The sequence below is a fragment of the Cygnus atratus genome, chromosome 14 (genome assembly GCF_013377495.2).
Source record: "Cygnus atratus isolate AKBS03 ecotype Queensland, Australia chromosome 14, CAtr_DNAZoo_HiC_assembly, whole genome shotgun sequence".
NCBI lineage: Eukaryota > Metazoa > Chordata > Aves > Anseriformes > Anatidae > Cygnus > Cygnus atratus.
The window spans coordinates 8,957,305-8,983,667 of NC_066375.1; the positions used below are offsets into that span (position 1 = coordinate 8,957,305).

General features: G+C 47.2%; 2 protein-coding genes across 2 annotated transcripts in view; both read right to left on the reverse strand.

Moving 5' to 3' along the window:
- Positions 1 to 215: 215 nt before the first annotated feature.
- Positions 216 to 10,761, reverse strand: LOC118254513 (ovoinhibitor-like). The gene is made up of 16 exons (XM_035559790.1): positions 10,581 to 10,761; positions 9,774 to 9,793; positions 8,794 to 8,930; positions 8,548 to 8,608; positions 8,301 to 8,434; positions 7,808 to 7,868; positions 6,716 to 6,852; positions 6,188 to 6,248; positions 5,189 to 5,325; positions 4,683 to 4,743; positions 3,417 to 3,550; positions 3,274 to 3,334; positions 1,867 to 2,003; positions 1,408 to 1,468; positions 943 to 1,058; positions 216 to 412 (listed from the first exon to the last, which is right to left on the reverse strand). The coding sequence occupies exons 1-16, from the start codon at positions 10,726 to 10,728 to the stop codon at positions 367 to 369; spliced, it is 1,512 nt and encodes a 503-aa protein (XP_035415683.1). The 5' UTR covers positions 10,729 to 10,761; the 3' UTR covers positions 216 to 366.
- A 5,346-nt stretch (positions 10,762 to 16,107) lies between these two features.
- The window catches only part of LOC126913476 (serine protease inhibitor Kazal-type 5-like), a 37,285-nt gene continuing 27,029 nt past the window's right edge, over positions 16,108 to 26,363 (reverse strand). Inside the window, exons 7-14 of the mRNA XM_050713592.1 lie at positions 25,095 to 25,225; positions 24,438 to 24,519; positions 23,875 to 23,942; positions 22,781 to 22,871; positions 20,392 to 20,519; positions 19,962 to 20,025; positions 16,823 to 16,875; positions 16,108 to 16,354 (exon numbers count right to left, since the gene is read on the reverse strand). Coding sequence (XP_050569549.1) covers positions 16,870 to 16,875; positions 19,962 to 20,025; positions 20,392 to 20,519; positions 22,781 to 22,871; positions 23,875 to 23,942; positions 24,438 to 24,519; positions 25,095 to 25,225 — 570 coding nt within the window. The 3' untranslated portion in view covers positions 16,108 to 16,354; positions 16,823 to 16,869. The remainder of the gene's footprint in view (positions 16,355 to 16,822; positions 16,876 to 19,961; positions 20,026 to 20,391; positions 20,520 to 22,780; positions 22,872 to 23,874; positions 23,943 to 24,437; positions 24,520 to 25,094; positions 25,226 to 26,363) is intronic.

Genomic DNA, 26,363 nt, shown 5'->3' on the forward strand with positions numbered 1-26,363 from the left:
AAAAGAGACTGTGAGCCATAAGGAAATGCCAGAGAGATTCAAAGGGAGCCCAGGTCCCTCTTTGGAGGGGGAATGGCATGGACACCTGGCAGGAAAACCTTTACTCACATTGTTTGGTAGAGCAGAACATCAACAGATGAATCAATGAGCACCAGTGCAAGTACCGTGCTGGGGAGGAAAAGGGTGAAAAGGTATGAAACAAAGCACGAAGACATATAAATGTTGCCAAGTGAGTTTATTGACCAAAACGTGTTTCAGGAGCTTAAGGAGACAAAACAAGCTGAAGGAAAGCTGTTGGGGAAGATCAGCCCATGAAAAGTCATGTGCAAGGCAGTTTGTCTTCCTGTGCTGGACTCCACTGCAGAGTTAGCATGAGGACCTGCTCATGAGGTTGAGAGTCCTGTTGCTCTTCCTGGTGAAAAGAGGAGAGAAGGATTAGACACAGACTATATTCAGTGCTGAAGCCCTGTTTCTCTCTTCACTAGCCCAAATGTTGGCTTAATGTTGACAGAAGGTAAAGAACAGTCTCAAAAGCCCAAATATTTACTTTCATTATTATCATTAAAGGAAAGATGACAGGTTTTAAACATTTGATAATATCCAGCTAGTTTGGTGAAGTACTTCTCTCATGCTCTGATGAGCTTGTGGGACAAACTGCATGCTGGTGAAACTAAGCAAACTGTCTTTGAAGTTAAAAAAAAAAAAAAAAAAAAAAAAGACACCACACAACAGGAAGCCACACACAGATTGCCAGAAGTGAGTGCTTTGCATTTTCCTTTAAAAAGCAAACACCCCACCTCCTTGCAGAAGTCATGGTGCACCAGAAATGTCCTCCACACACCCGTAAGCACTTAGTCAAAAATGCCTTACAAAAACAGCCCTACATTTGTAGCAGGTACAGGAATTAAATGCGGAGAGGAAGGGTTTTACTTCTATACGTACAGGTATGCATTGCAGAAAGTGCATTTGTTGCTGTATGTTATGCCATCAGAGCCGCAGTGGGGCATATATTCCATGGTGCAGATGGGAGAGATTTCTGTGAAGCCACGGCAAAAATCCTGCACACACAAAGAGGACATGAGACTCTGCCTGAGAGCAAACCATGTCCCCCCAGCACGAGCAATGACACCCCACTGAGAAATGAAACTGCCTGGAAAATTATGAGAATAACCAACTCAGCTCCCTCCTGGTGGCAGATGTGACCTCATACTATTCCTACCCACTGCCACATCCTTTCCCCGCACTGTTACAGAGAGATGGGATGGAGAGCAGCTGTTCTATGACCAGTGTGAAATTCCCAAGGGCTGCATGCTGCTCCTCTGGTTTGTGACCCAAAGCAGGGGACAGCTCCCCATGACTGTAACAGATACTGGACCTTGCTCTTTGTCCCCATCTTTTCCCACTCACTTTTGTAACATCCTCTTCACAGCGTCCATTCTTTCTTTTGCCAAGATTGGTCCGATGCTCCCTGGAAGAATGAGGGAAAACATTAGAGGCAACCTTTACTGTTAGAACCATGGTGCAAGAGCACAGCCTCGTTTCTGCATAGCACACAGATTTTCAGAAATATTAGCTTAGCATTAGCTGCATAGCATTAGCAAGAGTGTGCCTTTATGGAGCGGGGATGTATCTTTTGGAATAATGGTCTCCCAGTCAATGAACACTCTTTGTGGAGTTCTGCGGGCAATGGGCCTTGCTAAATGCCCATCTCAAATGCCAACCATGGCAAACAGGGCAACAGGGTAGACAGAGGGGACCCATCCAGCACGGTGTTTCAGGTAGAGTCCTTGTGCATTACTCAGCCTTCAAGGACGTGGTCCAGCCACAGCCACTGTGGGTCCCCCCAGGAGAAGGGCAAGTACTTACAGGTTGTGGGAACACAGTGTGCACTCGCTGGCATAAGTGACACCGTTGGTAGCACAGACGGGATCGTAGATCATGGTGCAGGCCATCAGCTGTCTGCCATCCTTCAGCGTGGAAGTTGGGTACTTGCTGCAGTCAAGCTGTGAAACAAAGACAGCAAATGTGCCATGGTGCCCAGACACAAACCCCTGTTTATGCCTCTGCCTTTTAGGATCTGCCACAGGACAGATTATGGTTATTTATTAACTCATTCTTCATTGAAAACTAGCAATTTCATTTCATAGCCTTATGCTGGAGAAGACTGAATCAAGGCTTGAAGGTGCACATCACTCATTCGGCTCTGTATTTATCATGATGCCCTTATACCTTGCTGAACCTACTGGGATATTGCAAAATGAAGCTCATAAATAATCAACAAATCAAAATGGTATGATTTATGCACTTCCTGCAAGAGAAGCTGAATGTGACCAAGGAGTGTTTCACGTCCCACAAGAATTGAGAGGAGATGTGCTGACAGGCCTTTTGTTGCAAGGGGCTGGCTCTGAGTGTTGAAATCTGCCAGAAGGACTGACAGCAGTTGAAAATGATTTACACCAGTTGAAGAACTGGCCTTGTGTTTTAGTAGTCCCAGTTTCTCCAGTGTGAGGTCTTCCTCACTGATTTATGTATCTCACCCAGCCTGAGCACAGAGCCTACCCAGGAAACAAAGGAATGACATTTCATAGTCTGTTTGTATAGAAATGAAATATATGACTCAGGATATTGACTCTTTCAAACACATGATAATGAGATGGCTTTGTTTTTCTATTCCCCAGTGAGTGTAAATAGTTTATAGCTGGCCAAATATATTTAATCCGGTATTTTTACAAGATTCGTTGTTGGTATACACTGGATTATATTGTATTTACACACATGCACACACACAAAAAAAGAAAAAACACCTCAGAGGAGTTTGAATCCTCTGGTACATTAGGTATGGGAACTCAAAAAGTGGGTAATTTTCTAATTTTTGCAGCACATCCTTTTGCAAAGCAAGAGTATCTAGAAGACACCAGGTAGCTGGGGTCACCTGCGTCCCCTTCCCATACTGCCAAAACAGGCTGCTAAGTTCCTGCAGTGGCTATGATAGACTGCTGTGGGAAAGCAAATTTTTCCTTGTAATGCTTTAAGTCATTTATGCTACCTGTTTCATAAATCATTCCTCACCTGTCCTCTTCTCTTTCGTTCCATGACAGACTGCAGGAAGTGCACAACGTTCCTGCTGCCGGGGGGTGGTGTTCACCCACAGGAAAAAGGGCAGCAGAAGCTGCATAACCCAGTGGAGGCCACGCCATGAAAACCAACCAGCACTCCTACAATTAGGCAATAAGCACCCCCTCAAGCTCTTATTTTTCTTTGGGTCCCACTTACCTGGGGAACTTCCTCTACACACCTTCCATCATGCCTCTTGGCAACGCTGGTTCCAAATTCACTGGAAAAAGAGAGAAAGCAGAGTTTTAAAAGCTCAACAAGCAACTTTGGTGATCTCTGAGAGGGTGACCTGCAGGGCTTACATGTTGTGGCCACACAGTGCGCAGTCGTTGCTGTAGGTGACACCATCGGTCCCACAGACCTCCTGCAGGACGAAGGGGCAGGCTGCAATGGCTTCGCCGCTTGGGGTATCTCTCAGGTATGCAGAGCAATCAAGCTGGGGAGATAAAGTGACAATGCTGGGCCAGCTGCTGGGAGCTGGGAACGTGCCTCAACTACAGCCTGCCGGCTCTGGTCCTCCAGATTTTGAAAGCTTCTGCCAGAGGAAAATCAGGGTTGGTTTTAAGTTTGGTCTTCCATTAGAAATGAATTATGTAATTGTAGCTGGGTTTGGTATTGCCTGCTAACAGAGGGAAGAAAGGAGTAGTGGACCAAAAAGATAGTTATCCTAGACTAGGATGTTTATAAGTTTCAAAACAAGCATTTGACCAAAGGAATCTGATTCAAGAAGGTTGCCATTAGGTCCAGTTTGACATTAGGTCCAGCCTTGCTGAACGAAACCTGAGGTTTTGTTTCAACATTTTGAAAACAGCAACAAGAAACTGTTTTACCAGCTCCTGTTGCAAAAATCTTTACAACCAGTTCAAATATTTGAGGATAAATAGGCAAATATCTATTGATGACTGTGGAAGTCAGTCTACACTAGCTAAACATCTGACACTTCACAGTCATTTTGCATATTTTCCCCAGTGTAGTCTCTCTTATTACCCATATTTCCCACACAGTCCAAGAGCAAATTATAGCAAAGACAGCATTATAACATCATGTCTTTACTATAGAAAATATATCTCATTCCCTGGGGATGCATGAAGTTATTTTCAGTGTTTTATAGCTGCTCTGCATAAGCAGAATAAATGTGCTGAGATGTTATCAGCACATATTGTTACTGTGCATGTTTATACAGCTATTTCTGTATGCATACCTGGAAGCAGATTTTTCTTGGCTGACCACAGCACGAGGATTTTTTAGCCTGTCTACTGCAGTGGAAATCCTAGCACTGAATGAAAACACAGACATCTAACACAGCTTTCTGTCCTCTCCTACTGTGCTAAAATGGTCTGCATGGTTCTTGGGCTGCCTTTGGTAGTTTCTGTTCAGAGACCTTTTGTTTCCCAAGCCCTGGCCTATTCCCCTTCTCTGTTGCCCAAACGTACAGCCCCTTGGCCGCAGCTGCTGCAAATGGGTAGGGAGCACTGCAGCACCAGCACAAGGCACAAGCACCCCCCAGCTCCTCCTGGAGACTGGGCAGTGCAGGAGAAAGCACTCGTTCTACTTCTATTTACACTTACTGGAACGCTCTTCTCCTTGCATCGTCCGTCGTGGTTTTTCCTAACGTCAGTCCCATGTTGTCTGAAAGGGAGAGGCCAGTGTTAGCTTGCTTACCGGCTGAGCCCTGTGGCACCCAGCAGTCACAGAGCGGATCAAAATCTTAACCAGCGCATATGTTAGAGGAGGCATCTGACAGCTTAATTAACCAGCTTCCACCCGTCATTACCAAACATAATCCTAAGCAGTAACAGACCATTAAGATCTACTTATAGCAGTCCCATCCACTTTTTCCTCTGCCCAAATCCCACAGCCCTCACAGGGTGCTCAGGCTGGTGGCTGGCTCTCCCACAGCTCCCTGAGGAGCACAGACAGCACATCAGGAAAGGAAACAGAGGTGACAGAGCTTCAGGAGTTTGAAAAAGGAACAGAAAGAGACACGCAGACATGCTAGTATCAAAAGGGAAGCCACCTGGAGTACTAACCATGGCTAGTCACTCCAAAGGTAAGTCCTATCTGCAGTACTTACACGTTATGGGCACAGATGCCACACTCGTTGTCATAAGTAAATCCGTCTGTGCCACAGACTGGGAGCAGGATCCGTGGGCAGCGTACCATACGTTTACCACCATTAAATGTTCTTGCTGGGTATTGACTGCAGTCGATCTGCAAAAAGCAGGAGTGTTGGCCCTAGGGAAACCTTTGTTCTCCAAGACAAACCCTAGCATCATCTCCTGCTTGTCTCTGTATCTTTTACGCTGGGATGCTGAAACAACATTTGTGCTGTACTTCAGTTCTCTCAGAACCAGCATGAGTCAGTTCTGCATGAATCCTCTCATTCCCAGGGGGAACTACACAGCACTGTATAGTCTGCAAGATGCCAAATCACTAGGGCAAGTAGCTCAGTCAATCCCAAATGCCATTCAACTTCACTTCTGACCCAAGGAGGTTACATTTTGACCAAAACTGTTTGCAAGATATGCCAGAAAAGCAAATAAATAAGTAAATATATAAATAGTCTCTTTTTCATTCTGCACTATCGAAACAAACAAAAAAAGGCAAACAAAATAGTAAAGCAAGATGGACTTTGCTGGTGATGCATTTGGAGGTCATCTTCAAAGGAGGCTCTAAACCTCCACTGACCACGTTCCATGTTGTTTGTGTGTTGTACACGCATTAGCTTGTCCTAGATGCCAGCTCTGGGACTCCCTGTCTCAGTACAGAACTTCAGGTGTGCTCCATATACTAGAACACATCCTCAATGCAAAAGTTGGTGTAGGTACCAATTCATAATGTAAACTCTGTGTATAGCTCTCATATGCCAGGGCTGTGCAGGCAAGGAGGACCCAAAGGACACCTGCATCAGGATGGATTGGAATATGTAGGCATCCTTAACAAGAGGGGCTGACAAGACTTAAAGGAGAGAGCCAGGCTTCAAGCCTGCTCACTTTCAGAGTAGATGTAGCCTCAGAAAATTCATCAGTAGGTAGAGACAAGGGGAGAAATATGCCTTATATTGTATACTCACATCAGGAACCTCCTGCTTGCATTTTCCGTTGTGCTTCTTGCTGACATGGGTCCTCTGCTCTCTGGAAGAGGGAGACAATCAAGTTGAGTAAGTAAAAGCTTAAACTCTCAGTCACACTCACATGCAAAATGAACCAGACATAGCTTAAAGCAGATACCTAAAAAAACAGGGCTTCAGCCTCTCTACAAGGTTGTATCAAGATAGCTGCATTACTCTGCTCATTAACAAGCTCCTCACGTCTTCTCATAACATCTAATTTAAAGCAATATTCTGAACTATTCCTTCCTCTGCTCAGTCACTGCCCAGCCTACTAGTCTGATCCAAGGAGCCATGTTCTGACTCTTGCAGGTTTCCTCTAATGAGAACGAAGAGGGTGTCACAGAAGGAAACTCACTATAAACCCCCAAATAATCTGTTTTTTAAACACACTTTAAGACATAGGCATAGGCAGCAACGTAGAAGGGAGGTTCCCAGGACTGTGAAGCACTGCTGGCCACTTTGAAGGAGTGGGGTACGTATGGCACTTACACGTTGTGGGCACAGATCCCGCACTCGTTATCATACGTGAAGCCATCTGTGCCACAAACTGGATTCAGGATCCTTGGACAGGCTATTAATTTTCTGCCATCTTCAGCGACTGTTGATGGGTATTTACTGCAGTCAATCTGCCAAAAGAAGGAGAGTTAGCCCCGGTGGAGCCTTAGCTATGTGGGAAAAGTCAGTGCAAAACCTTTTCGTTCGGTATCCCACCTGAATGGAGAAAAAAAAAAAAAAAAAAAAAGAAACACAGCCATCGTAGTTTCTGTGACAGAACAAAGCCCTGACACACTTAAATTAAACTGTATCAGAAATAGGCTGAATATTATCCTAATTCTTTAGGAGCTGAGAAAAAGGACCTATCTTGGAGAATGAATTTTTCAGGCAGAGGAACATGTATGAAATTGTAGGATCCCTTCTCATAAACAAAATGGTCGTGAAAACATTTTTCACTCGCTAGAAATCTGACTAATATTGTTTTGGTTTGTGTTAGTTTTCTCTCCAGTTCTCCAGCACCGTGATTACTTATTAATTCTAATTCCCTGTAGTTAAGCATGGGATTTGAAGGGCTAAAGAACGGCTATCTGTCAGTTGGAGAATGAACTTTCTGCATCTCCAAGTTTTTGTGCTGAAATATATAAGCATTTCTTCCTGAGGCACTTGGCTCTTGGCCCTGTATAAATACACAATGAGCTATACCCTATAAATATGTACGCTCATTGCTCTTATGAATCTCACTATGTCTGTGAAAGCAACCAGTATGGGAATTTTGAATGCTTGTTGCAAAGGGTGGAAATGCAAAGGGAGGAATCTCCAGAGAGAAAACTGCCAACCTGTACAGCACAATGCCAGGAAAATCTTGGGCCTCCTCTTCTGTCCCTTTGATGTGGAATATATGGAATGACCCTCTCTTTGGGACAGGGAGGGTGCAAAAAACATCCGCACTGGGCAGAAAGCCAGAGGATGGACTGGGACCCTTAAAAGTCCTGTCATACCATCCTCTTGCAGTTTCCTAGAGAAATCACTGGGATTCTCTCTGTAAAACAGCCCTAAGAGACAGATTTTGATTTCTATTGCACTTACTGAGACAATATCCAGCTTGCATTCTCCATCATGCATTTTGGTAATGTTGGTGTGATGTTCTCTGGAAGAAAGAGGTTCTTTGGTTAGGGAGCCTTGAGAATAACTTTTCCTGTCTCCCTCTAGCCACTGGGACAAGAAAGGCCCCACCCACCACAAAGAACACAGCAACTGGCTGAGTTGTCTGGATGCACCCCACGGATGGTAGCAACCACTTGCTGAGCAGAAAATGCATGGTATTTCCATATCACATGGTATTAGGAGCAACAATTTGATCTGTTCGTGGTTCTGCTCTGGCTCTTTTGTGATCCCCCTCATGAGCACAGAGAGAGAATGGGGAAGAAAACTGAAGTTGGCTGGAGAATTACAAGCAGCCAGCTTCAAAGAGACTCACCAAGACACCTGCCTTAAGAAAGCCTGGTGTTTTACAGAAGTGCTTCCAAAAGCCTTAGCTATTGCTAATTATCCAGAAGGATGTTCTGCAGAAAAGACTTACACGTTATAGGCGCAAATCCCACATTCGTTGTCATAAGTGAAGCTATCTGAGCCACAGACTGGTTGCAGAATCCTTGGGCAGGCTACCAGGACACTACCACCTTTTGCAGTTTGTCTGTATTTGGTGCAATCAATCTGTAAAAATAGCAGGAATAGAGAAAAAAATAATAATAAAAAAAAAGAATTAAATAAAATTAAGTCTTTATGGACAACAGCAGAGCAAGACATTGTCTTACTGTTGCGCATACCGTAACATGATCTGGCCTGCACTCTCCATCATAGTCCTTCTCAACGTTTGTCCTGTGCTCCCTAGAAGAAAGTAGGCCTGTGCCAGGAATTGTGCAGAGCAGTCGTCACCACCCGGCTGGCAGTGTCAACACCTTGGTGCTAACTCACATGCTCCTCTGCACAGCCCACCTTTGGGGGACGGAGCTGCCACCCTTACCCCAAGTCCCCTACCTTGCCGCTTCCGCGAAGTTTCCAGCAAAGCTCACCTGTTGTGGAGGCAGATCCCACACTCGTTGCTGTACGTGGAGCCATCGGTGCCGCAGACTGGCTGCAGGTTCCTTGGGCAGGCCACCCAGAGGGTCCCATCCTTGCTGATGCTGCTGGAATACTGGCTGCAGTCAACCTGTGAAAGCAGCACAACATCGTCCCCAAGGTCAGCTCCTGCCCAGAAAGGACAAGCCACGCAGCCTCACACCTCCTGCAGCAGTGCCCACAGCTCCAGCCGGGAGGAAACCCAGAGGTATCATTTTGAACCTGCTCAAGCTGTCAAGAGCAGGGAAACTTCTCTACAGAAGTTTTTGATTACACCTTCCTGCTGGGGGCTGGTGGAGGCACGACATGGAGGAAGGACAGCTGTGGGAGAGACGGTGCCTAATGAAGGCATCTCGTAATTGGGAGCCTGGCCGTACTCCAGAGCCCCTCAGCTCAAAACCTGATCGTTTCCAATCATGCTACAGTCTCTGATGAGTTACAGGAGTCTCGTAACTGCGTGGGAAGAACCTGCAGACAAATCCATCATGCAGACCCTGCCGTTTTCCTCAACCCAATATAAGGATAGAAAAGAACACAATAGTGTGGGTCTTACCATATAGAAAAAAAATATCAGAATCACGGTCTTTGATGCTTTCAAGCATATCGTCTTAAGACAGCTTCCCTCTTGACAAGGTAATATACTACCCTTTGACTCAGAGTAACTCGATTATATTCAAGAGTTATTATAATAGGATTGTATAATTACTTCTTGCTTTCTTCATTTTACTTAATGAACTGAAAATAGTATAAATGGGGGGGTGTTTTACTTTCTCATGATTTGGCAATATCATTCAATCATGCACTGGCAAATATTATTTGAACAGCCAGGATTTCGTTAGATTTAATCCACTTGCTCATCAGGTAATTATATACTGTTTCTATTTTACCAGAAGCTCAGAATAGAACAGAATAAATGGAAAAATCTGTAACTCACCTCAATTCCAAAGGTAATATCTAAAAGAAAAGTAGAGAGAGAAAAGAAAAAAAATACATTTATATTGATGTGCAGAGATGACATGCAAATCTTCCTATGAAACAATTAAATTCAGTGACTTGTTGATTGGTTTATTGCGTTTAAGAAAACGTAGTCTTACATTATGTTAGTAAGTGGTCATAAGATGAATTAAAAGTTACTAAATAAAGTTTCATTCCACTTTTGATGGCAGATAGAAGGGGGGAGACCACATGTATTAATCGGTTCCTAAGACATTACAGGGAAGCAATATAGGCATTTTCAATTCTGCACTCTGAGTTTAACCTCTTCTAAAAGATTTTGTATTTGATTTGCAGAAGCTCAGATGTGCATTTAAGATGGCTGTTGATCACCGACACTATCCATCCCAAGACACAAACTTCTCAGTTACCGGGAACGGCACAGTAAAGTTTACAGAGCGATTCTAGCCATTAAAGTTTGCGCTTATATTGCTCACACGGACATGGATGCCATTGCAAACAGCTTTGCTTTGCCCTTATACCCAGTAGTTCCACATGCAAGCTCCTGCCCTGCACTAAGACTGCTGCCTCAGCAATTTCCTCCTATAAACCAAGATGAAAGCAGTCATCTGCATGAGGTTTGCTGAAACCTGGATCTTTCAGTCTAATTATTTGCTACACTCTCAGGAAGAATATTCTTTCATGTAATAAGGCTCTCCTGCACATTACAAGACCACAGTACTTTTGCTGATCACCCAGCCACTGGTTCAGCTAAAGCAACCTATGCAATAGGACAGGAAACACTCACCTAAGAAGCAGCAGAGGGCTACAGCCACTCTCACAAAGAGCCCGGTGGTCTTCATGGCAGACAGCAGCAGTGCCACTACAGCCCACTCACTCTCGGTGTGGGAGAGGAAGGGCACAGGTAGGAGTGGGAATATATAGCGAACTGTCATATCAAATGGTCCCACCTTATGATGTAACACCCAATCTGTCATCAGCATGGGAAACCAAAATGTATTTACCCAGCTCTGGATTTCTAGCTAATGATTGACGTGGGCACGTATGCCAGGAAGGGGCCTTTTGTGTGGCTTGAGGGGAGCCAACAAGTGGAGAGCATGCCAGGGCCCCTCCACTCCCGGATCTGCCCCAGCACATTGCAGGCTCTCATTTACCCTACGACTGAATAAATGCAATTAGGTTTTTCTCCTCCGCTGTAGTTTTCAACCAAGCTCCTAGCTGGTAGCCAAAACCCTCATTATTTCACCTTGGAGCATGATTTTGCACTCTTCATCGCTACATTCCATGTCAGTTTGAGCCCGGGCACTTGCAGCCCAGAAGGTTACCCCATTCTCTCTGGGAGAAATCCTGTTCTTCTGGCTTTAAAAAAAAACTCAGCAGAGATCTACTCCATGTACCAACTTTCTCTGTATTAAGGCAAGGAACAAAACCATGAAGTTTGGTCCCAAATCCATCTTTTTGGCTGTTCACTGATAACTCCTGTGGTACCCTCTCTTCACACACTACCACGTCCCCCGTTGCCCGTTCCTGACCCACCTCGCCAAGCCTAAATGACACCATCCCACAGGGTAACAGGTCAAACGCTTTTGCTGTCTGGATAGACTAGATCTACTGTACTTCCTTTATCTAGGAAGTCAGCCAACTTTGTAAAGATTGATATTAGCCCATACACGATTACCTTCCGGCACATTCATAGTGTACATTAATCATTCCTTTACACTTCATGTCTTGTTTTCTTCAAGCTTCAACTGAAGGTTTGCCCAGCACTAAAGTAACACAGCTTAGATCAGTCCTGAACATGTTTTTCTCCTTTATTTAAGCAGATTTTTGTCAATTCTATAGATTGGTCTCAAAACAAGTCTCCTCAGTTGGGATCCTAGATTTTCCAAGTTTTTAAGTTTTAATCTTTCATATTCTGTACTCAGTAGTAAAAATCCTTATTTACAGATCTATTTTTGGCATGATTTAAACAGAGTGAGCTCAGGTTGAATCATCCCAGTATTATTTTTCTAAGAGGAGGACATCAACACCCTTCTCACTTGAAAAGCAAATCCACAATAACATGATTTGGGGGATTACTTAATCAAAAATTCTGTTTGGTCCTCATATCCAGGAGCTCTGCTAACATTAGTAGTTTGCAGTGTGCATCTACAAAGTTAAAGTCTCCCCAGATACCAACATTTCCAGCTATGTTGATGCCTAGTGATGTTACAGAGGTCTCTATTCATATATCTTGCTTTCGTTACTTCCCCGAAATTCAGCCTAGATATCTCCTGCCCTGTCCCTTATCTCAACAACACCAAGTGTCAAGGACTCCAGAGCTTTGGACCAACACAGCTCTCAAGTACAAGGATCTCTATTCATCCTGATCACCATATCCATCTTTCTCAGTGCTTATTGAAGCCAAGTCTATCATCAATTAATGCTGCCTGTCAGAGGAAAATGCAACTTGACAACTTAATTGCCAGACTCCGTAAAAGCTGTCACGGTCAAGCAAATCCCTGCCAATGTCCACAAAGACGACACCTGAACCTTATCGGCAAGGAGACATTATTTGCAAACCAAATCTGCAGTTAAAATAGATTGACTCAGCATGTTCTGTCAAGATCACAGCAATTGTCTTCCAGCTAAATTATTAAATTCGGGGAATGTTTGCAATAGGAGATGGATTAAAGGGACAGAATAAAAAACACCTGTCGGTGATCTAGAGGAGGAACTGGGATCTAGAAAACAACACTTCAGCGGTAGCCCATGTCTGCTGCCCCCCACCTCAGCTGCAATGCAGTGCTTGTTCACCCACATGGGCCAAGAAAGGATGTGATCCCTTTGAGGCCAGAAGGCAATGAAGCCAACCCATCTGTTTTTCAGAAATATATGCAGAATTTTTTTTCTGTTTCCCATCCACAAACCAAGTGTGCAGATGTCAATACACCTGTGCTAACACTGAGGTATTTCTTTTAGGACCTTCAGCATCAAGGGAAAGTGTGAATTTTCATGTGTGTGGTTTTTTTTTTTTTTTTTTTTAACTTGCAACAAGTTGCATCTACATCTTACTGTTTTGAGTGACCCACTCAAGTGGAGTTGGTCATACCTTCATTTTGAGGAAAGTTTTGGAGATCTCTTCCAGCTCCCTGTCTTGTGCTGCAGTCCTGGTTGGATGGCTGGCCAGCAGGATGTCCCCTGCAGCAGACTGGAGCAGGGCAGGTCCAAGGGCCTGGACAAGAGCTCCATGTACCAGGGAGACCTTTGCAGGACAGGAGGCATGTGCTAATGGGTGCTAAATAGGAATCCTAAAGAGAGGAGGGCCCATTCACCAGTCCCTGAGGCAAAGCAGGTGGGCCATGGAGCACAGCCTATGATAATCAAGGGAGATAAGGGTGAAACCCATATGCAGGAGTTGTTTGGAGGGGTTCAGCATCAGGGGGACACCCAGGCAGTCAGAAGAAATAGCTCTACAGCAGAAGGCCCTCCTACGTGACTGGCATGAGGCTCGTGCACAGGCCCTGCCGCTGTGGTGGCCACAGGAGGTGGTGGGCAGCGCTGCCAGGCTCCAAAAGGACAGGCTGCGGGGGATTGGGAAACAGCACAGGAGTACAAGGTCTGCGAAAGGTTCTGCCAGAGTCAACAGTCCTCAGCATAAAACCAGAGCAGCATTTGCATGTCCCTTGGGGATATGTAAGTACCTGACACTTTCCAGGCAAAACAAAGCAAGTGGCTCAAGGCCCCTGCAGGGAGCAGTTGAGCTCAAAACACCGACAATGTTTAGGAGAACTCGAGGAAACACTGTGTGAGAAGGCAGGAGGCTCGTGAGCAGCCTAGAGCTGCCAATTTGTAATGCCGGTCCTGCAAAGCTTCAGGAAATGCTGTGAACCACACGGGGGCCGTGCCCATTGGCAGTAAGACACCCTTAATAACATTCAATTTACAGCAAACTGAAGACATCCCAGAGTATTAGTACCTTTCCAGGTTCATCGAGAGCTCTTTTAGTCTCATTACAGCATTAGAGGTCAACACCAAGGGTAACCAAGAGCAAAATAAAGGAGAGGGCAATATATTCATAACACCTCTTGAGCTTTTGTGTCCTCCTCCCCAGGACCCCCATGGAAATAACACGTGGCATCACTCACATGGAGTCCCACCTGGAGCTCTGCTGCGTATGGTGCTGCTGGAGCCCGTAAGACCTCAGACTGATCAGCAAAGGGAGGCTGAATGACAGGAAGGAGGGCTGCTGAAAGCAAGAAAGAGTTGCCATTGCTACCTCTGGTAGGCTCACTAACAACAGCAAAGGCAGATTTAGCAAGTCACCGTCGTGGGCCTTCTTAGCAGTTTTGTAATCTGATTAATAAACCCTTATTGCCAGCTATGATTTCTGTGAATGATCATTTCTGCTGGTAGCAGGAGAAATTCAGAAGGTGCTCAAGCCCTGGCAGAAGAGGCTAGTAGGGCACCCTCCTCATCAGTTCATTGATTTTGGAACACAATTAATGCAAGTTTTATGGGGGATTATTTCAAAATCTAAATGCTTGAAATCACTACAAGTTATAATAGCGCTTTCAAGTGCACTGATTTTCATCTGCAAGAATTTATTTTAAGCCTCAAATTGTGTGCTGCTTTTAAAAAAATATCATGCAGAGGTCCGTCCCTGCACATGATTTTAGCTGGAATCAGTGAGCAGACATCATCAGCGAACATTTTTACTGCCTCATATTCATCCTTCTCGAGCTGCATAAATAACATTCAAGGGTTCACCTGTTTCATCAGCTCAAAGACAGACAAATTTTGGACCTCCAGAAACAGCTAAATAGGACCAAACCGGTGACTTTTCCCTGCATAACTGTACGTGGTGGGATTTTCCATGTAGAAATAATCAGTGATAATTTATTTCTAAACCATAGTGTTTGCACACGTTAAAAATCAGCATACAAAATATTAACCATTGTTTGTCAGAATCTGCTGATAATAAAGTCATAGACTGATAAATGTGATACATGTGGGAGTACTTTATGAGAGTAAAAATCAATTTTCATTAGCTGCATTAAGGAAAAAAAAAGGAATTGTGATAACTTAATTGGAAAAAAAAAATCAATATCTGTGAAGAGAGCCAAATTAATTGGCACTGAGTAAAATCCTGCCAAAATCTGAAAGTCACTCCAGCCTTATCTGCAACAGTGCGTATTTACAGATCAGGTCACAGCTAAAGTGGACTCAAACACTGTGTGTGTTCACTCAAGGTCTTCTGGAAACGTCCTGCAATAAAGTTTATACAAATAAGAACATATTTGCTTTAAGTAACAGCTATAAATGAAAGTACAGGAAAGGCATGCAAACCACCAATAGGTTTCTGTTAATCCACTACCACATTTTCCTCCTTTGCAAATCCCACCCAATTTTCAGGTGCATGGCGCTAATAGACCCCTAGCTAGCCCCGGGAGCATTTAGCTCAAAGACCCAACTTCATCTCAAAATAGTTTCAGAATACAGATGAACTAGATCTATCTGCAAATCAGCTAAATCTCCAAGTGACATTTTTCTTTCCTTAAATAGTTTAAACTGTTCAACAGTCATGGAGCTTCTCTTCCCTCTCTTCCCCCTCCTGCACTGGCTGAGCCCACGTGCCGTCTGGGACATCAGACATCTGCACAGGACCTGCTTTGCACAAACTAGCCAAGGCAGAAAGGTGACCCAGAAGCACGTGGTGGTAGTCCACAGGCCACCAAGGTGGGCTGCTGAGCTTTCTGCTTGGCCAGCACAGCCTCAGAGGTGTCACAGGCCAGATGCATGCTGTGGATCCCAGAGACCTTCCCAGCTGTGCCCTTGATCCAGCAGCCTCACGCCCATCTGACATGACCCATCAGGTGCATCTGCTCCCCAACGCTTCTCAAAGCCAAAAGGGCTGGAAGAAGGCACTTACTGCAGCAGTTAAACTGCCTGCACACCAGGTTTAGTGTTTTAAAACAGATTTCCCTCTGCAGGCTTCCAAATGTAAACCAATTAAAATCTCAAAACAACCCTCTGAGGTAGGTAAGCATCTTTTAATGTCTGTTTTACAGGCAAGAGAAAAGGGCCAAGGGGAGGTGAAGGAATTTACCAAAGGCCCCACATCTCAGAGAACCCAACCCCTGGCCCCTCCTCATGAAACCCAGACCACAATCTTCCTCTCTGGGTCTGACATCTTCACTTGGCATTTACGGCAGCAGATGCACCCCAGGGGCCTCCGTGATCGCTTACTGCCCAGGGTACGCATGGTGACAAGCCGGAGCAGGGACTTGCACATCCCTCCCACGAGGCTCAGTGAAGAAAAGTGACAGGACGCTGTGGAGTTATCTTTATTGTAGAAACACACTAAGACACAGCGAGGTGGCAGAGCCCGAGCCGAGCAGCAACCGCAACAGCACGCATGGGGCCAACTTGGGAAGCCACCACTGGGTCCCCGCAACTCTTCGCCCTCCACCTGAGCAAGGACAGGCCCGTTTGCTGCAGAAGGGGACAAAGGTGACTCCAACAGCGCCAGGAACTCTGCAGCTCCTATGATGCTTGACATCAACTCTTCCGTTACTTGCCCTAGGTAGACAGGGAGAGACAGTTTCTTACTGTAGCCCCAGAAGGCAAAGGATCTGTAAGGACCACCAGGAAAGCTCCAAGCTGGGATACTCTCAAGGACTCTGTGCCACCCCTGCCTCCTTGTGATGGGGGGATAACAGCAGCCTGTTCTGCCAGCATCCTCTCACCCCTGCAGGGACAGCTGGGGAATGGGTAGAGCCCACCACTGCAGGAACTGAGAATTCCTCATGGAATTTGCACGCTCCCATGGGCTGAGCTCCCTTAGCGGGGGCTTCCCTTCACCCCTCCGCTTCTGCAAGGACCCACACCTTGCTCCCAGGCTGTGTTGCGGGAGAAAGAGCACACTGCAGAGCCCTTTGCCCCAGCCGTGCTGCCTGCCCAGGCAAGGTTTGACACCCAAACCCTTGTGACACACCACCCCCACAGGACAGGCTGGCCAAAAGGGAGTAAATTACTGTTTCTCTGTACCTTTGGTCACAGCTGATCCCTGGTATTTGCTGGCAGTCTGAACTCCGTTACTTCTGGAAAAAAAAAAAAGAGCAAACAATAAGCCCATCCCCAAGCACAACACCGTCGTTACACTGGCAGAGCATTAGGACCTGCATGACAGCCCCTCTGGCCAGCTCAGAGGCTGCACAAATCAGCTGGGGCAGAGTGTGGCACTGTGGTAGGCAAGTTGGGTCACTGCCAGACTAGAAAACAAGACAAATTTCAGCCTGAAGCTAGGTGCTTTCCATACCCACTATCTAGCAGAGAAAGGTCCTGTTTGTTTTTGTTTTTTTTTCCTCCTTCTTCTGCCTTCTTGAAGAGAGGCATGACAAAAAGAGCACTGTAAATAAATGGAGTAGCCCGTTGAAAACCTGGGATTTGTCTGTTTGTTCTTTAGGAAACAAATTTAAAATTGACATCCCCTTTTTGCCTGACCTGTTAACTAATACAGGCAGACTGGTGTCTATTGCATGGGAGATTTAGGAGAAAGAGGAGAAAGCCTTTGAACAAGAAATTAAATTGCAAGAGAGAGCATTAAAAGTGAAACATTCTGGGAAGACCTACAATTAATAAACCCACATGACACAGCATAGCAGGACATAGTGGCCAGCTGGTCTGCTAAAAAAATATCTAAGCCCTGGACTCAGCTACACTCCTCTGCAGTAAAGCAGAACCAGATCAAAGGAATTTGGTTATGGCACAGACCTTGCATGGGAGGCAGGAGCCCTGATGCCAGACAGCCCCAGGGCTCTCTCTGCAGGAAGGTTTTCCACCACATCAGTGCACGCTGTCCAGATGTACCCTTTAATGTCGGATCTCTCTCAAACCACACTGCTCTCATCCCTTCCTACAACCACCCCTCCCTGATGGCAATCTGGCCAACATCAAGGGAGCATTGCCAGCAACTCCTGGAAATTCAGCAGGAGCTCTGCTGGCAGGTGTGGCTGCAGGCACTGAGCTGGGAAGAGATCAGGCAGCTTGGACACACATTTTGTCAGGCAACACAGCACCTCCACAGCTAATTTCAAAATAAAACTCAAGGAAAAATTATATGTTTTTTAGTAGCAATTTATCTTTTTTGAAGTTTAAAGAAGTCTTTGGTCCTTTGCATTTTCATTCTGCATATTGCGGCTGTCTAAAAGCATTTCTGATGCCAAAGGCACTGCTGGAGCTGGTCCCCTCCAGGTTTTTGTAGTAAATAATGAGTACCTGGGTCTTCATGCATTAAAAGGCATGTTACCATGAATTTCAGTGCTAAAGAATAACATTGATCAGGGTATTTTTCATAAGCTTCCAACTGAGAAATAAGGGAAGTCTTTGATGGACATGAGGTTTCCCAAGGAAATGGGCTTCCATCAATTTCTAATCTGATTCTTCAAGTGACACAATATACATAAAGAAAGAATAACTCACTGTTCAGAGGGGCGTTTTGTCCTTTTTCAGTGGAAAATCTTATCATTTTCCTTTTAATTGCTTCCAACCCTCCTTGGAATAACGTTAACATAGCTAAAATTGTCTGACTTTCAGTATATGGCGTATTGCTCTAATTGCAAAGACTTGAGAGCTTATCACAGCTTGGTAAAACATGAAATGGTAAGGAATCCCAATCCAGGCACAGTTCTGAGGGAATCCTCTGTTTTTTTCGGTTGCCATGGTATACCCAGTCTTGGCCGTCCCCAGCAGCGTGAGCACAGCCCCTGGCAGGTTTGCTTAGTGCCTCTGCTCCCAGCGTACATGAGCCAACACTGACTTTATCACACTGAAGGGCAAGACACAGAGACCTCCACTACAGTCACAGGCAAATTTTTTCCCTGCACTACAGTTTATTCAGATTTAAACAGTGTTGAGAGCATTATGCTGCTTCACAGAAGAATAGGAGCTGGGTTGCTTCACTTTCAACACCTTGGGGATCTACAGGCATCCTGGCTCTGAGCAAAGGAGGGTAAAACCCCTGTGATGGCTGTTTTGCATTATAAAGCCCTTTATGCCAAGGAGGGTGGTGATACTGTTTTGCCTACAGAAACATCAATAGCAAATTCATATTAAGAAGCCAAAGTTCACATCCAAAAATTTATAGAACTTGCCAGTTTGTCTTGATATTTTGACTCACTCCAGGTTTAGAATGCGACAAATATCAGCATTTCCCTAGGGATTAATATTTATTTTCACAAGAACTCACGCCAACACTAAGGTCAGTCCTGCACACCCAGGACATGCAAATCGAGACACCCTGGCTGCAGATCAAAGCTCCAAAGGCTGTTAAGCTGCCACTGAGAAGTCTTTGAGTCATCTGCTATGGGGGAAATCACATAAGGTTCAAGACCTTTCCCAAAAGTACGTCACCTCATGAACAATTTTCACTTCCCAACCATCCCCGTGGATATTATTTGGGAAATGAGGCCTCTATGGTTTATGCAATTCTGGACTTCTTGGTGTCACCATAGTCTCAGGAGAAAAGCCAGATGTTTTCCCAGATGTTGTGTCACTCTCCTACCATATGGTCTAGGTAAAAATATGGGGATCATGCCTCAGTTAAATCCAAGTCTGAACCTATCTGAATGCATCTTGAACATGAGCACCCCACTCCCAAGGCTCTGGTGCTCCCACCACAGACACAGTGTGCAGGCTGGGACCCCAGCACACATCTGGAATGAGGGTGCCACAGCAGGGAAGCATTTTGGGTGGCCATTTTCTCCAGCTCCCAACCACCCGCACTCCAGCAAGGAGGGAAAGAAAGGAAGAAAAAGGAAGAGATCAGGGGCTCCATTGCCCCTCTGACCCTAACGCCGTAGCTTGTTGTGCCACGTGGCAGAAGTGCACCCTCACAACATGGTTTTAATTAAGCCATTAGTTCAGTTAACCTGTTAGTTAACCTGCCTACAAGGTCAACTTGTGGACTCCTGGCTGTTGCTGGGTGAGCACAGCAGGGCAGGTGGTCACCAATGGCCACAGCTGCTTATTTTTCACTCTGTGTCTGTGGTGGGTGGGGAAGGGACAACCTCTCCATCACAAACCTGGATCAGGGCCCCACAAGCTCACACAGTGCCAACAAAGAACTTTCACAAGGGAAAAGGAAAAGACTGATGCTCCCCCAGCCCGGCAGTGACACGCTGCTTACCATTTCAGGGACAGAGTTTCGGCATTCACCTCGATAGTTTACTGTGATGTAGACTGACGCTCTCCTGTAAAGGGAGGACAAGACACTGCTTATTATTCACTTGCAGTGCCACAGCTCTCTGCCATCGGCATGATGGTCCTCTGTGGACTCCTTAATACTTTGATGCTACTTCCAATTTGATGGCATTTATTACTCCCCAAGCAATCTTATGATCGGGTAGAAGGGGAACAGGGGACTCTGGAAAGTTGTGTATCTTAATTAGCTGTCATCAGATTAATCTCAAGCATTTTGATCTATGTTTGCTTAACAGCAAGGCACCAAGGACACACTTGATAGTGAGTCATGATGTATCAAAACAAACACTGTGCTGCAAAAGACACTCAGGAATGGTGGATGGCCCTGTATTACTGAAATCTCTCCGCCTACTCACATGGCAGCTGAACACAAGTCACATTCATTTTTGTATGTTTTCCCATCAGTGCCACAGACGGGTTGTGAGGATTTGTTGCAGAAAATCCTTCCACCCTTTACCCCGTGCAGAATTCGATCACAGTCCAGCTGAAGAGAGAAAGAAATCACATTTGGTGCTGGTTCTCTTGCAAGACCTTCCTTTACGCTACTTAACAGAGCTCACAACCCAGGCATTGCCCTGAGGCCCCTCTGCCCTGCGGCACATCCATCACACCTTTGGCAAAGCCAGGTTTGCAAAGAGGTAACTCCTTCTGTTGGACCAGGCAGCCCAAATCTGGGGGCCAGAGCACCCCTGCCAGGCACAGACCTAGAGCTGCTTGCCTGACCTGCCTTGACACTTTGGTCCAGGGCACATTTACTTCTCTGAGGAACCATGAGAAAGCAAAAAACTTCTGCTACCTGTCCCTAGCTCTTCTTTATTAGGGCTTTCATGCCTGTTTCTTCTGCAAGACAGCAGACACTCATTGCCAAAAATGAAGGAAAAGCCTTGACAAAGTAGTCCAGCCACCCGAGGGTGGTGCAACACCATGCGACTTGACATCCATGGAATGAGGAGATGCAAGCACGTATGAACAGCTATGACTAAGTGTGCCCTCCTGTTTCCTCTTAGGCATGACAGCAGGAGCATCTAAACACAGCTTTTCGTATAAAGCACATGTGGCACAGCCAGGAAAAACTCAGAGCAGTAGGAGCAAGACGTCTCATGCTTAGGTCATCATCCTACAAGCACACCAGCACAGACGTTTGCAGAGTCATGGCAAGTTTCAAACAGATCAGAGATCCTGCAGCCTGCTCCCTGCCATGCAGACCCTTCCCCAGCCTCACTGCCCACCTCTGCACCAGGGGCCGAAAAAAAGTCCAAGACAAAGGAGCAACTAATGTGTTCCCATACCCTTTCTTTCTCCAGATCCTATACAAATGTGTTGCAATGACTGTGAATGGCGCAATCGGAGGAGATCTGCAGCCAGGACAGGGAGGACATCTCACCTCCTCTCCCTGTGCCATTTGGCACAAAGAGATATTGCCTTGCTGGAGTCAACAGCACTACGGAGTGGGAAGCACCATGCAGAAGGAAGGTTTCTTGCTGGGCAGCACAGTGGGTTCGGTGATATCGGGGTGCTGCAGCAACACCCTCTGGTTAAACGTCACTTGCTAATTTCATTAATGTGCTGCTTCCTCCCTCATCTGGGTGATCAGCGATGACGTGAAGACAGACAGCGCTGACCTTTGCAATTCCCTGCCAGATGCCTTCCTACGCATCAGACACTGCTGCCTGTGGTGCGACCCACGCGTGTGCCACCACCGCCTCGCCGGCAGCACCACATCATGCAGGGACCAGCATCGAGCGCTGCCCCTCCTTCAGCTCTGGGAACTGGAGCTCCCTGTGACAAACCCCACAGATGGCCCTGGAGAGAGGAGAGGGGCAGGTTTGCTCTCTGAATCACCTCTTGTCAGTCAGGCTGATCAGCATCTGCTCCTCCTCTGGAGCTACCCGGAAATACCACTAAGCCCTGAAGCAGACTGGCGTTACTATGCCTGATGCTTCCTCTGGAATGCATTAAAACTGCAGTACCAGAATAGAAAAAAAACAGGAGCCGGTTCAGGTATCTTTTTTCTAATAGCTGTCAGTGACAGAGACTTCAGAGAGTTAGGAGAGTTCATAGTCAGGTCCCTCCAGCCGCACAGAAAAGCATTTCCCATCCTTTCCAAAATGTTATTTAAATTGCTGCATTGACTATAAGTGGCAGGTCATTTTTTTTAATCACCCTAGCTCTTGGCAACACCCTGTGACAGCAAGATCCACAGGTTAGTCATGGTTTTTATAGTAACTTATTTTCTCTTATTAGTTTCATAATTTCCACTTTAGCTTCATTGAAACTAATGCATTTTCTTTTTGCGGAGACAGGGAGAGCACACACCCCCTTCTTCCTCCCACGTTACTCCATGCAGTCATTACCTATTGCTCAGTGTGCCCTCCTCCAGCACTCCCTCCCTGCGTGAGCCTTGTCCTTGTCCCCGGTCAGCCCCAGCCCTGCTCAGGGTCTTTGACTTGATATCTTCTCAGCACTCAGCGGGGGACACTACCATCACTTCCCTGAGCTCCAGGCCACCACCACCACCCCCATACCTGACATACACCTATAACAAACCAACTCCAGCAACAGAACTGGCCTTAGAGGCTCCCATATGGCCACATCCAGCCTCACACCCCTTTTGTGCCAAGGGACAGCGGCGGTGTACGGACTCTGCCACCCAACTCAAACCCTTCCGAGGACACAGGTCCCAGCGCGAGTTTCGGGGTGATGTTGGAAACAGGAGCAGCTGCTGGGAAAGGGAGCTGGGCGTACCGGCTGGTAGGTGTCGGGGCCTCCGCGCTGTCCTGGGCGGCCAGGCGCCGGGCTGCAGTCCCCACCGCTCTGGGCCGAGTTTCCTTGCGGGCTGGCGGGGAGAAAGAGCACAGAGACTGCTGACGGCACAGCCGCTGCAGTGCACGGGGAACCCGGTGCAGACCCACCCGCCCCACCAGTCCCCGCAGAGCTGCTTGTGCCAAGGCAGAGGAGGTCAAGCAGCCCCTGGCCATGTACCAACAGGGACAAACCGTGCCCTGTGCTCAGCCCAGCCACACCACTGCCCCGGGGGCTTAACTAGACTGCTTTAATGTGAAATGCCATTATTCTGCACTTTTTTGACAGGGAGCTTGGCTTGCCATAGAGCACAGGCAGACCCTGCAACAGGCCTCCCCCCACCTGCCTGTGGGGAAGTCAGCAGCAGGTCCCCATTACAGAGATTATCCCAGGAGAGTCAGAGAATCAGCTTTCTATGGCAATTGCTGCTACAGAGAGAGCTCTACACCCTGTCTGCCTGCTGACACTGCTGCACTGGGGGAAACGAAGGGACTGCAACACCCAAAACCAAGAAATCTCAGAGCTCCTCAGCAAAAGCTTTGAAAAAGCAGCAACTGATCCCTGCTCAAGTCTGGCAGCCCTAAAATCCAGGGGGACTGACCAGTGCCCAGAGAGCACATGGGACGGCAGGCACTGCCTCCCAGCCAGCACGTGAGGATGTGCTGGGGCCAGGCAGCAGGACTGGCTGCCAGGAGGCAGGCTTTGATGGACAACGTGTCTTGAAAGATTTTGAGCACAGCAATCACCGCTTTGTGTACAGGAGAAGCAAGAATGCCTTTGAAAAGGAGCAAGGGTTGCACAAGAAACGTGCCCTGCTCTATGCCTAGCTTCCCCATCGCCGACCTGAGCTGCGCTGAGCTGCGCAGCGCTGAGCACCGCAGCTCTCGCTTCTCCATCCCAGGTGATGCCCTTGGGTGCAGCTGAACCGCTCCCGCCCTGATTAACCTCCGAACCACCCCTAGGAGAAAGCACGCCACACTTGTGGAAGGGGGCAGAAACTGGTGCCGGGGTTTGTGGGGCCAGGCTGCCACGCTCACCCTCTGTTCGTGGAGAAGGGCCGTCTGTTGTTCATGCCCTGCTGAGACCCTGAGCCACTGCAGCTCTTCTGCAAAAGGGGCAGGAGCACATTTGTCAACCAGAAACAGAAAAGTCTTTAATATGAGCAGAGAAGCAGGAAGTTACAGCAGCTCCCATCCTGCCCCATCCTCCTCCCAGACCCAGGGAACTGTGAGGCTGGCTCTTCCTGAAAAAGCAGCTCTGAAGCTTGCTCCATACAGGGTTTCATTCCCACCAAATGAGCTGACAGAACTATGGAGATCCCAAACCTGCTCTTTATCTCCCATGTACCATCACACCACCGGGACAGCAAGAGGGGCTGTTCTGCCAGGTCCAAACCTGGCCACTTTTTGTATGTTCACACACATCCATCCCACTGCAGGGCTTGCAATACAACCTGCTTCACCCCCACCATCAGTTGGCTCCAGCATCCCGAGCCCTGGGGTCACCACAGGCTAAGCACGGGCAGTCCCTGGCCACGAGGATCCCTCAGACCCCCCAGCCCGTTCCCTGAGCTCAGGGGAGGCTCTGAGCTCGGTCTCACCTGGTTTGCACATTCTGCAGTGAGCGGTTTGTTGCGCTGGGCAGTTCCACCAGACTGGCCTCCTCTTTGGGCTTCTTTTTTGCTGGAAGAAGAGGATAGGAAAAAAGAGGGAGCGCTATGGCAGCGCAAGTGCCACCAGGACCTGGGGCTGCCCCGCAAACCAACGTCGTGTCATTAGGCACCAGCTCCCCATCCACAGACCCTGTTCCTGGTGGCCCTGCTCCTAATTCCCTCCCTTAAGCCTTCTCCCTTCTCCTCACCATTCCCACTGTACGCTACATCCTGGATCCAGGTGGCTGCTTTCATATCAGGGCTGCTTCTGCATATGCTCTATGGGAGTAGAGAGAGAGCATCTGGAAGGCAAAGTACACGCATGGGAAACTCCTCAGGAGCTACCCGCGGCCGACAGCCCCTGGGGAAGAGGTTGCTCTCTATCAACCCTGCTTCTCCTCTACTCCCCGCTGCTTCTCACCTGCCCCTGGGCCCTTCTCACCAAGAGGGAGGTAGAAAGAGGGGCAATAGCCAAAGCCCTACGGCAAGAGCATCTCTCAGAGGGCCACTGGGATTCGGGACTCCCCCAGGCGTTGCCCAGGTGCAGAAGCCGTGGTTTCACAGCGTGAGGTTTTCCTCTTTGCCGTCGCTGGAAGCTATACTCACAACTTCTCTGCACACATGAGACACTTGTTGGTGTGCTGCTTGCCAGAGGAATCCCGAACAGGGTCGTTCTCCCGTGTGCAGGACAGCCGTCCTCCGGCCTCGAACTGGGAGCGATACTCACTGCAGTCATCCTGCAGGAGGAGGGAAACGGTTAGGGCACCCCGTCCTCCCTGCCTTGTTGACCTGATTCTTAGAAACCTGGGGTTTCCTGCCAGGAAAGCACTGAACCATCACAAATGCATCACAGGGAAGGCTGGGTGCAAACAAGAGAAGAGGGTGTGCAGTATCAGCCACTTAGTATATAAACAGAGTGAGTCAGAAAAATGATAGGTGCCTCTGCCTGCACAGCACGTGTCAGGAGTTTTCTACTACAGCCTGACTAATTATTGTGCTCCATGTTGGGCTATCCAAAGCATGCCAGTGACGTGACCGATAGGTAACAAAGCTGTCCTACTTCTCCCACCATCCTTAGTACACAGCTTCAGCATTTATGCCAGATCTTAGCTCAGATAATTCCATATACAAAGCAGTACTACTCCCCACAACCAACCACGCTTTGGGACAAAAGCACAATGCAAACATCCTTAAAAGTCCCTGAGCGGTGGAAGGCTGTTTGGAGAGATGATTAATTTGTTCCCTGCTGAAAGTCACTGCACAGAAACTATGTTAATTTGCCCCCGTTATGTAACCTGGAGGGAAGCATTCGGTCCCTCCAATTTCAGCTACTGGAGATCCTGCAACAGCTGATCCCAAATAGCAGATATTGGAGATGCATAACTGGATCCCACTTACACCTTACAAATAGATTTTAACATTTGCTATTTTCTGCTCACTTAGTACACGAGAGGTTTTGGCCACCTTGCATTAAGGTCCTTAGCAGGTCAGTGGCCTCCTCCTTTGCCTAGAAGTCACCAGTTCTCTGTGCCCAGGGAGGATTTCCCCAGCAGCACACCCCAGATCCCTCAGCCTCCCACTCCTCAGTTTTGCTACTGGACTAACACTGGCAGCCACCAAGAAAACCACTCAGAGCACACAAACCCACACCTCCCTAGTGCCCAGCTAGCCATGGGGAGCAGAGGCACAACCCGACACCAGGTGAACCAAGCTCCAGGTGACTCCTGGACCTGCTGTTGCCTCAGAGACTGATCTGCTTTTCCCCTAGCAGCCTCTCTCAAACCCTCTCCCTTTGAACCAGTATTTCTGGAGCTTTTTTCACAGCCTGACCTCTGCTGCAAAAACCTTGCTGAGACATACATTTGCCTTTTTCAT